The sequence below is a fragment of the Pantherophis guttatus genome, chromosome 3 (genome assembly GCF_059756535.1).
Source record: "Pantherophis guttatus breed Tessera chromosome 3, ASM5975653v1, whole genome shotgun sequence".
Classification (NCBI taxonomy): Eukaryota; Metazoa; Chordata; class Lepidosauria; order Squamata; family Colubridae; genus Pantherophis; species Pantherophis guttatus.
The window spans coordinates 11,992,800-12,004,854 of NC_142065.1; the positions used below are offsets into that span (position 1 = coordinate 11,992,800).

A 12,055-nucleotide genomic window follows, 5' to 3' on the forward strand; every position below is an offset into this window, starting at 1 on the left:
GCAGGTGGAAAGGCAGGGGAAGGGGAAGACGCGCGCGTACGTCATCTGCGTAGCGTCAGCCAGCTTCCCCGGCTGCTGACTTGCCCCGTTACCTCGCCTAAGCTATTAGAGTACCAGGAAGCCCGATACGCTTCTTTTATGTATTGGGCTGACAGGCTGGTTTACGCCTCAGCCAGCTAGCCAATCCCGTTCAACCGGCCAAGAGCGTCGGCGACGGGGATAGGTCGAGCCGCTTACGGCTGCCAGTACGTGCTTGACGTAAGGCCCCACTTCTTTCCTCCTCCTCCTCCTTCCCTCCCTCCCCCACGAATGCGGGTAAGCGCCTGGGATAAAAGCGGAGGAGCCGGCGTAGGAGTGCTGCGTGAATAGCGTGCTGCGCGCGGCATCGGGGAAGCTCCGGCGCATGCGCGCTGAGGGAAGGTGACGGTGCTGTTTTGAAGGGGGAGATCTCGCGCGGCTGCTGCTTCCTTTCATTCTCGGCTCCGGTCGGCGCTTTTTTTGTCGTCTCGCCGCTGTCATGAGTTACGACCGGGCCATCACCGTTTTCTCCCCGGACGGGCACCTGTTTCAGGTTGAATATGCCCAGGAAGCCGTGAAGAAAGGCTCCACCGCGGTAAAGAAAAGGCGCGCCTGAGGGAATCGTGAGGGGTGGGGTGGGGGCTGGAAAGGGCCTCGGTCGCGCGGAGCAGAGACGCGTTGAACTCCAACTCCCATCACTCCCAGCCGGCAAACCTCCCCCCCCCCCCCACTGGCAGAACCGGCCCAATGTTCTCCGGCTCCAGCCCCGGGCCTCAGTCTTGTCTCTCGTGGACCAGGCCCGTCCCGTCCCATCCGAGCGCTGGCCTGAACTTTCCCATCGATTTGCTGAGGAAAGGCGCTACTTTAGAAGGCCCGTCTCTGACAAGATACAAGAACTAGCGAGTTGGAAGGGACCTTGGAGGTCTTCTAGTCCAACCCCCTGCTCTAAACTGGAGACAGATTCGGCCTATATACCATTCCGGACAAATGGCAGTCTGATTGCTTCTTTTTTTAAAAAAATTTTTTTTTTAATTAAACATTTTTTTAAAAACAAACAAAAGGAAAGCTTTAACACTTTTTCTGTTTCAACAGTTTCGCATCTGACAAAAATTATACGTTTTTCCCTCTCTTATTTCTACTATATCATTTATACATATACTTCTAATCTTTGTTTATTTACATATATACATACCTGTGTACCCACTTTCATTTCTACAATTTTTGTTTCCTCATATTAATAATTATACTTCAACTCCTATTTCTACCGTTGTTTAATTTTTCCCTTCCTTTTATCTCTCCTCCAACCATTCATACCATTTCTCCCACACTAAGTAATATTCTGTTTCCTTTGTTAATTTATCCATCTCTGCACATTCTTTTTCTAATCAGATTTTCTTCGGACAGTATATTGTCATTTTTCCAATTTTTCAGATTGCTTCTTAAGCCCAATTCTAGAGGCTCCTTGGAATGGGCAGAGCATTTTAGTAGTAGTAGTTAGTAGTAGTTGTAGTAGTAGTAGTAGTAATAATAATAATAATAGTACTTGGAACAGCTTACATCCTCTGACGATACCTTAACAGTTCCTAGGTCCTTGGCTAGGACTCGAGCTGCTGAGCTATTAACCAGCCTCAAAGGCTGTGACTCTCACTAAAGATTAACCAATAATAATAATAATAGAAGATTTGTAAATAAAACGCCAAAAGTTTTTGGTGAAAAGACGCGCTTCAAGACCGTTCTTGAACTGTAACAATGAGAGAGGCCTTTTTCCAATAAAGGCCTCTTTTGGAGCTAGGCAAGATGGGCCTCCTTTTCAGGCACTTTGGGTTTGGATTTCCCAGAATTCTCAGCAAGGAGGGACTCGACTTTTGGCTGTATACATCTGGTGGGGGGGGGCAGGTCAAGGGCGAGGTGATTTTGATAGTGTTAAACCCATAAGATATGGGTACAGGTGTACATGTATAGTACAAGTATTATATACATGTGTTCCCACAGTATACAATGCCATGAGTTTTGCTTTGTAAGCTTTGTTGTGCGCATCTAATGAATTGTCTGGATTTTGCTTTAATGTTGTAGGTAGCTTGGGGTGACTTCACCAACTGTGATACAGGCCATTGTGGGTTGGTGTGATGTTAGCAGGGGTCAGAGAAAAGGAGTGGGGGAGGCTATATGAGAAGTTCTTTTGCTTCTTTGGGTTCATCCTCTGAGGATATTGTTTTATATTGAAGGGGTTAGATAAAGTTAGGTTTGTTGTTGTCACATTTTCTATCCTGCAGAGAATTTAGGATTGTTCTCCAAAAGCTAAATAATTTAAAGGGAAACAGAAAGTGAAACAAAGACGCTTGGTGAAGCTTATCTGTCTGGCAAGAACTTTTTCATTTTTCCAGTATTGTACTTTTTTTAAAAAAAAAAAGCTGTTTGCTCATGTTTTAAGCAGGGTGGATTTGATTTAAATCAAGTCAGTTTAGATCACGATTTAAATCATGATTTAAATCACTAGTAAAAAAGCTTGATTTAAAATTAATCGATTTAAATCATAATTTTTAAGGAGCAACTTGTCATCTCTGTCCCACAGTGGTTCCTCCTCTAATCCACTGTTGACTCACCAACAGTCCCAATATTGCAGAATATACAGCCTCATGCTACATAACTAAGCTCCATTTCATGCTGAATAAACTAAATTATTAATGTATCTTAAATAGAAAACTATATTTAGATGGATTTTTATTCTAACAGCATTTTATTAAAATAAATTTGATAAAAATAAAAAAGATCCAATTTACATTTTTTAAAATCCAATTTTTTTGATTTTAAAAAAATCATCTATTTTTAACCACCCTGGTTTTAAGCTTTAATGTATAACATTTTACTTTTATTTAGTTATAAACATTCCTGAAATAGAAGGGGGTAGGTTCTTAATGGAATAATGAAAGTAATGTGAGGTCCAGAAATAAACACAACATAGTTCATTTGTGGTGGGACAGGCCTAGACAATCCATAGAAAGGATTGATAGAAAAGAAAATATTGATTGAAGGAGATCGGAAAAGAGACTATAGTTAAAAAATTAAGGAACAGGAATTTCAGATTGAGGAGGCAGGCTTTTTCAAGGAGTTAAAGATACTAGAGATCCTGTCAATCACTGGATTGAATGTGAATAATGTACAACAGTTCTGGTTAAAAGTTGGAAGAATTAAAACCTCTATAGAAAGAGGGGCTTTAAAGAATGTTAACCTTGTTTACTAAGTAAAGCGATATAAAAAGGTAAATGTGGCTGAGTGAAATAAAATATTTGTGCCTAGAATAAGCAGTTGAATTGCTGGATGTGAGCAAACAGGTATAGCAAGTGTGTATATGCAATCCTACATTGCCTTACTGTAGCCTGTGTTTTTTAAGATTAAAAAAAAATAATTGAGGCAAGTTGCCTCAAAGTAATATGATGGGCCTGGATTTACTTATAGGAAGATGGAATTTTGAATGAAAGACATTTTAGATTAAATCAGTATATTTTTCCTTGTGTATTTGCTTTCTTTACTTGAGATTGTACTGGACTCAGTTTTAAAATTAAAGAGAACTTCAGAATGTTCATTGCTTTTCTCAGTCTCTCTTGAGGAAAATGCTGAAAGATATATATCAAATTCAAGTAAAAAAACTGCTAGGGAAAAATCACTAAAGTTTTGGAATGGGATACAAGGTTAAATTGAAATTCAGGAAAAAGGAGATGCTGCTCGTTAGTAAGAAAATAAACTAGGATTGACATTCAGCATCTGGGTAGGACAAGCCCAGGCTTCCGATCTCACTGTATTTGCTGGGGAGATCTGAATATGGAATATGTCTGCCATTAAAGGTAGTATACTAGATGTATACTAGGATATACCTTCCTGAATCAATCAGATTTGGCAAATCCTGCTTAGTTAAGTTATTCTCCTGACTGCTGCAACAGGTTTGATGAGCGATTGTCCTTGAAAGGTGTCTAAAAGTTGCAATTGGTGAAAAATGGGGCAAGTAAGCTGCTAACCAATGGGCGATATGGGAGTCATAGAATGATCATACAGAAACTTTGTACCAGATGCTTGTTGCTTACCAGGCACAATTTAAAGATTCGGTGTACCGGTAACCTCTCCTGTGAGGTTAGAATGAAAGGAGAGGCCTCTTTGAAAATATTCTCATTATCAGTGAGAGATTTCTTGCCTGTAGTAGATGGCATTTTTGACATTGTTCCCAGACGTTAGAATATAAGAGATGCCTTGGGACCCTATTTTTTCATCATCTTAAAAAAAACTGTAAAGGCATTTGTCTTTTGAAGAAGGGTGCCTTCATCTTACTTTTTCCCCCTGATCTCGTATTGTTTTTTAAAAATTTGTCTTGAATATTCACTAGAGTAGAAAAGTATGATATACAACAAGTAAAATAAAGTTGGTATAGGTGGCTGCTATAATTCTTTTTGATTGGTTGTGCTGGCTGGGGTTGATCAGAATTGAATTCCATAGCAGGGTGGGCACACATAAGGTTGCTTATTGGAGATAGTGCAATGGTTGTAGGAATGGTTTTGTTTGAATATATTTGTGTTACCAGTTAAAACCAATGAGAAATATTGTCATACATGTTAAAATGCAAATTTTCATATCAAATAATATTTAGCAACAAAGTTATTTTGATTCAAAAATATAAAAAAAATAAAACAAAAATAAACAAACAAAACAAAACAAACTAAACTAAACAAAATTGTTTAGGATAATTAAAGTTCCAGGTTCAATCTAAGTAGGCACCTCCCCTGGTAGAATAGGGAATGATTCTAGTCTGAAATTATAAAAAGGCATTTGTTTTGCTATTGACATTTTTTTAAAAATCCCTAATATATGGGGAAGATGCTTGATATGGTGCTTACTCCTTCATTTCATATTACAGGTTGGAGTGCGAGGAAAAGATATTGTAGTTCTTGGCGTGGAGAAAAAATCTGTGGCGAAACTGCAAGATGAGAGAACTGTCCGAAAGATCTGTGCCCTTGATGACAATGTCTGCATGGCTTTTGCAGGTACTCTGAGGATGGATTTTCTTAATACTGTACAGCCTTTTCCCAATTTCACTTTTTTTAGATATGTGTGAGACTATAAATCTAAGAATTCTTAGCCAGTGCATTCCTTGCTACAAAGGCTAGAAATTACTCTTCCGGTGGAACTTTTTAACATTATTACGTACAAAGAATCTCAGCAAATTAAAAATATTGGGCTAGGGACAAAAATCTGGGGATTCCTTCTCTTCAAGTGTTCTGAAAACATCCTAATGAAGGACTGTTTTCTTTATCCTTCAGGTCAATTTTAAATCTCTTTTTTTTTTAAAAAAAAAAGTACTTTAAAATTAATTGTTATAATCAGTTTTTGAAATCCAAAATTTTATAAGCAAATGGTATTCTACTTTGAATGTTGAGGAATATATATATATATAGTTCAGAAATGTCATTTTTCTATTAATGGAAATGTAATTATTTTGACGTGAATATGACAGTGTCATTCTTCTGTCAGATATTTCAGTAGCAGTGTTTAATTCCCTATTTTACTCTGCCCACCACTCCTCCCACCTGGTGGGGGTGGATTTAATAGGAATAAAACTGCTGTTAGAACACTATGTGCTCTAGAGATTATTGAAATTAAGTTTTCCTGATTTTATCAATCAGGTTAGCCAGCCCTGAAAGGCAGAATTCAATAGCTCTAATTCATTTTTTTACTTAACAATCAGATTTACGGGTACAACACCCCTTGTTTTATTTCTTTTTCTAAACTAAACAATCTTCTTAACAATCTGACCTGAGGAATGGCAGTCACAAAATGTCAGGTTAATCTTTCCTCTGTTCTTTTTCATTCAAAATCATCACAGGGAAGCTCATAAGATACCATAATGAAAGTGTACTGGGAATACACAAAACATATATCCACATTAAAAGAATTTTTCCCCCTGGAACATAGGATGAACATGGGCATAAAATATTCATTTAACCAGCTTACTAAAGTAGAAATATTTTTTATCTGCCTATTTTGCTAAAGGCAAATTTTAATATTTTGAACTATTGTTTCCAGGTCTTACCGCAGATGCCCGGATAGTTATAAATAGAGCCCGAGTGGAATGTCAAAGCCATAGACTCACAGTGGAAGATCCAGTCACTGTGGAATATATTACACGTTATATCGCTAGCCTGAAGCAGGTATGTATATTTTTTTAAAAGGCCATATTCATTGCTTGGTTTTGTTGCAAACTTTGGGCAAAAATGGAATATAATATAGCTGCTTTTATTGGCCAAAAATAAAGTCTAGTTTTTCCCCCCCAAAGGTAATGAAAGATAGTAGGAAATAATGTTTCCTATTACAGTTATTAGATACTATGTTTGATTTTCTTTTTACAGCTTTACATACAGGTAGTCCTCTACTCGTAATAGTTCATTTAGTGACCGTTCAAAATTACATCACTGAAAAAAGTGACATGACCATTTTTCACACTTATAACTGTTGTAGCGTACTCATGGTCATGTGATCAAAATTCAGACACTTGGCAACTGACTCATATTTATGACCTTTGCAATGTGCTGGGATAGTGTGATCCCCTTTTACAATCTTCTGACAAGCAAAGTCAATGGGGAAGCAGTTCATTTAACAACCGTGCTACTAACTCATCTGCAGTGATTCACTTAACAACTGTGCCAAGAAAGATTGTAAAATGGGGCAAAGCTCACTTAGCAACAGTTACCGTAGTTCTATTTTCATAACACCTTTTTTTTTTTTCTTCCTCAGCGATATACCCAGAGTAATGGCCGCAGACCTTTTGGTATTTCTGCCCTTATTGTAGGGTTTGATTTTGATGGAACTCCGAGGCTGTATCAGACTGACCCTTCTGGCACTTACCATGCTTGGAAGGTGAGTTGACCCATTAGATTTTGTGAAAATGAAAATGAAGGAGCACTTAAATCCTATAAGTAAATCCTTCCATCAGATTAATTCACTCTCTCATAATCTATGGAAGATTAGAAAGTATTAAACAGTTTAACCTAACTTTATATTTCTTATTCCTTTGTCTCCAATTCTGGATTAGATATCATTCCCTTTTTAAAAACTGCTTAGCCGTACTGTAATTCAAAATCGTACATTCCCTATTATTCACAATCCACGTATTTTCCTCCATTTATTTATATGGAGAAACCAGCGTTAGACTAGGTTCGTGCATCATACTAACCACAATGTGACTGGTTTGGTTTAACAAGATATGTGAACCCTGCAAAGTGAAACATGGTTAAGCAAATTAGTTCTTTGTTTAGGATTTAATGGGCTACTAGAAAAGTAGCCCCAAGGCAAGATAGGTGGCAAATTTAATTAATAAATACATTTTAAAATGAAAGCTAATCAATGTGGAAACAACAGCCAAAATGTCACAAAATAATTTATAGCAACTATGGTTAAAGTGCTATTGTCATTTGCATTCTCTTATTTGTAGGGGTGTCGTCTTTTTGATATTGATAGCACTATAGAACTTCCCAGTCAACAATTGGAATTACCTCATTCTTGTTAAAAATATTTGTTTAGATATAGAAAATTCACATGGTTGCCCATCTTACATAGGAACTCCGGGTAGCCAACGATAATGAAGAAGAGGAATACAGTAACTTTTAAAACTCAACCCCTGACCAAATAATTAAAAGAATTGTAGTACAATAGCAAAGGCACAATATAACTGAACCACACAAACCTCACTTGCAGTGGGTTTCCCTAAAAGCTAGCTGTTTGAGAAGGACAGAGGTGATGGGGTCTTAAGGGAACCTGTTACATAGGACAGGCATCATAATATTGTGGCCCTGTCTTGCTGCAAAATATTTTTGTCTGATTTCCCTAGACCCTAAAATATGGAGGAGTAGATTAATTTCAGGGTGAGATATGCAGTAATTGGACCTGGAATATAGCCATCAATAGGCTTTGTCGCTTTGTGGAAAAAATAACTTCTATCTTTCACTAAGAATATTGCATGTCGGGGGACTGTTTATGTTAATTGGGGTCATAGTGTCTGATAATCGTTATTAGCTGGAGGCATTTTAGGCTCTCAGATGAAAGATTTAAATATGTAAATATTTCATTGACATTTTTCATCATTTTGCCAAGCTTTGCAAAGTATATTTCTTATCCTAGGCTAATGCAATTGGCAGAGGAGCAAAATCCGTGCGGGAATTTCTGGAGAAAAATTATACTGATGAAGCCATTGAAACTGATGATCTGACAATTAAACTTGTTATCAAAGCCCTTCTTGAAGTAAGTGTCAACATTTGAATTGTTCCTAACTTGATTAGTTTGATAATTAACAAGCTAAATAGTGCCCTAATAATTTAATATACTTTAATTTCATTCAGTAAAATTAAGAGCCAGAATTCTTTGCCTGGTTCTAAGACTGATTTGGAAGAAACACATTTTTTTCTGGGTGTTCTAAATTTATTAGATTGAAGCACTCTTAGATTTGTCATGCAGTTCAAATGAGACGTCATCTTCTTTCATTGCAAAAAAAAATCCTCAATTGTAACACATTTGTAAGGAAATTGTTTTTCTGAATTTCCGCAATTTAAGGTTGTACAGTCTGGTGGAAAAAATATTGAGCTGGCTGTTATGAGAAGAAACCAACCTCTCAAGGTAAGCTGACTTAAGTAATATTAATTTATTACTGGGTTGCTATATCATGGTTTTTAGTTGCTTGGAAAGAGCACTGTGCTTGAAATGTAATGGCTTCCTAATAATATAGATAATTGGTATCTATACATGATACCGTACTTCTGAAGCCTAATTAAAGGAATATTTCATTACAATCCATTCTGTTTCACTCATTCCATTTTATTCCTAAATTCATATATACACGAAAGCAGAGGTTTTTCAAACTGGATAACTTAAAGATGCGTGGATTTCAACTCCCAGAATTCCTCAGCCAAATCCCCAGAACTCTAGAAACTCAGGTCCACACTGCTTAAAATCCCGCAGTTAAAAAAATACTGTGCTATAGAATAGTGGTCCCCAACCTTTTGGGCGCCAGGGATTGGTTCCATTGAGGACATGTTTTCTGCAGCCTGTAGAGGGCGTGATTACATGTGCTGTCTGGATCTTGCACATGTGCGAATGGGGCTTTGCTCGCTTGCATGACCCAGTTCCTGGCAGGCCTTGGACCGGTGACAGTCTGCAGCCCAGGGGTTGGGGACCTCTGCTATAGAATATTATAAATGCAATGTGAAATTTTGCCTCAATTGAAAAAAATTATCGCACACCAATTTTGTTGGTGTGATAACAGCAGCATCTTTGCCCTAACAGGACTAGAAAAGATGGGGCTGAATAAAATAGGTAATGGGTTTATCTGTCTTTCCCTTAACCTGGCTTGTTTAACCACCATTATTCTCTGCTTATTACCATTGGATCAATGATCCTTCAGAGGATGAGAGAATTTGTTAGGGAACAGGCCACACTGAAACATCTTACGTAATATTTGAAACTGACCAATTGATGGTATTTTCATCACTTCCCTTTAGATACTGAGCCCTGATGAAATTGAAAAATACGTTGCTGAAATTGAAAAAGAGAAAGAAGAGAATGAGAAGAAGAAACAGAAGAAAACTACAACATGATGAATGAATTTCTTTAGTTTTGGTTTTTAAATCAATCATGAGTCTGTATAAATATGTAAGCATTCTATTTCCTTGTTCTCTGCCCCTTTTAAGAGGTCTACAATAAACCACCTGTTTTTTTAAGCTTGTTACTAGAAGAGGCTCCATTCTTATATGTGTATGTGTATATATATACACGTACATATATATATATATAAGCCAGACTGCAATAATACCAGAGTTTTTCTAAACAGAAATAGAAAATGTTTTCATAACTTGTTCAAGAATCCACAATTTGACATAGAAGATACCTTTTATTACTAATTGTTCTATTACTGTTTATCACCACTGCTGCATTGCTAATGTTTATGTTCCAGTTTGTTAAAATTCATCAGGGTAATGATTGACAAAGCCTAAAATTGCTGAAACCTCACTCCAGCATAATGTGGAAATGGTTCGTACTTCAATTTTGCACTTAAAATACAAAAGATAAAATGTAAACTTCTGATCTCTGTTGAACATTTGACAGTAGATCTGTGTGTGAATTGATTTCTAACTGCATGGCAGTAAATTTCAATAAAATCATTTTGGCAGGTAGTAGAAATTCTCATAGATTCAGGATGGGACCAGGGTTGTAATGTCACCCTGAAATTATGAAAATGTTACCGTAGTCTTGCTTTTTCAAAAAATACATTGGTGTTGAGCCCTTTTCTTACAAGCTAATCTGGTTTGTTCCTTCGTCAGTTCCAGACAATCATCAAAGTCACGGGAGTTACAATCCAAAACTTCAAAGTGTTGGCAAACATACATATCAAATGGTATATTTTGTGGGAGGATGCAATATGGTGAAAAGTATTTGCATATAGAACAATTGGAACATAGGGAGTGTTAAGTTGAATCATTGGAAAAAGGGGGTTTTCTGTCATTTAGAGCAAATAAGCATTTCAGCGAAGATTTTTTTTAATCTGTCCCTTGAATTATGGTCCTTTGTGATTTTGCAGCCCAGATAGAATAATGTAAGGTAGAAGACGGGCTAAGCCAAGATTCACAGGTCTGAACCACTCCCTGTGGCTGTGTACATGTGCTGGAGAATACTTGTGAGCCTTTGAAAGGTGGTGTCAAGATCCTGATTAACAAACCCAAGCAAATCAGAACTTGGAGGTTGAGGTCTTCCTCAAAGAACTTCTTTATTGGATACATCATAGTGGCACGATCAAATGGAAAACCAACTCTAAATGTTTCCCACGATTTCAGTATAATTAAAATAGGAAATAACTCCCTCCCCAAATGTCACAGGTCACGTTGGCCAATTAGGTTAATTGGCGGGCTGTCCAGGCACTCCTTCCCGTCTCTATCCACCACCTGTAAAGATGACCTTGGTTCCCATGAGAAAGTTGTGTTTTGTCTAATGTATTTCATCCTTCCCCCTCCCCTGTGTGGAACAGGAATAGCAAAATGGCTTATGCCAGGTTCGATTCGAAGTTAACAGGTAGTGCACTAGTGCAAAATTCACTAAGATTCAGAGACTCGGATATAGTAATTGTAATAAATGGAAAAGTAATTTTCAAGTTCAGTATAGGTGTTCCACATTATTTAAAAACTGAAGATACTTGGCTTCTGAAGTGATGGCAGGATGCTTCTATTACGAGTGATACTTTCAGAGCAAGTACGTAGTTTTAAGGGGTGTGTTTCTAATGGATTTTCATTTATCAATATTCATACTTAACTGCCAATTACCAAATTCAAGGAAATGTGCCCTAACATGAACACCCCAGTGTTTTATCTGGGCAGCCTACTAATCTCTAAAGCTCAAATGGAATGTGTTAGCAATATTGTGCAAGCAAGAGGCTATTGCTCTGTTATAAAAGACACAGATCCCCCCTGGAAGTATCGCATGTATAGCCAGGACTGGAAAGTTGATATGCTGCAGAACCAGTATCAATAAGAATAGTTTACATGGGGCAAATGTTGACTTCTTTGCAAGATGAATTACTATCTTCACAGAACATCTAGGGATGTCTAAATCATCCAACCTCTAATTTGAATTTGGTCAAAAAATCTTGAGTTGCATAATCAGATTTAGCCATTTTCAATATTCAGGAAGTGTATGGCAGAAATCCATCAAAATTTCAAAACTGTTCAAAGACACTCAGTGGATCTTGTCTATTTTGTTCAATTACATGCAGGGGGTCTGCTTTGCAAGGATATTTCCCCCCCCTTTTAAGCAACCATTTTGCTCTTCTTTCAGATGGTCCCTACAAACTGCAATGTATAGCAGGTGGTTATGTTTTGCAAGACACGAATGTTAAGTATTTAAAAATGCCAAACGGCAGCTTCAGATTGGTTTCCCTAAAAGGACACCCAATCCATTTTTCATGATTGCTAAAATTTTATTTTCCAAGCCTTTCAGCATCTCTTATCCAGGCAGA

General features: G+C 37.4%; 1 protein-coding gene across 1 annotated transcript; it reads left to right on the forward strand.

Annotated features, from left to right (window-relative positions):
• Nucleotides 1-359: 359 nt before the first annotated feature.
• On the forward strand, nt 360-10,223 carry PSMA7 (proteasome 20S subunit alpha 7). The gene is made up of 7 exons (XM_034433142.3): nt 360-613; nt 4,922-5,048; nt 6,088-6,212; nt 6,796-6,918; nt 8,179-8,298; nt 8,608-8,670; nt 9,552-10,223. The coding sequence occupies exons 1-7, from the start codon at nt 518-520 to the stop codon at nt 9,645-9,647; spliced, it is 750 nt and encodes a 249-aa protein (XP_034289033.1). The 5' UTR covers nt 360-517; the 3' UTR covers nt 9,648-10,223.
• The last annotated feature ends 1,832 nt before the right edge of the window (nt 10,224-12,055 follow it).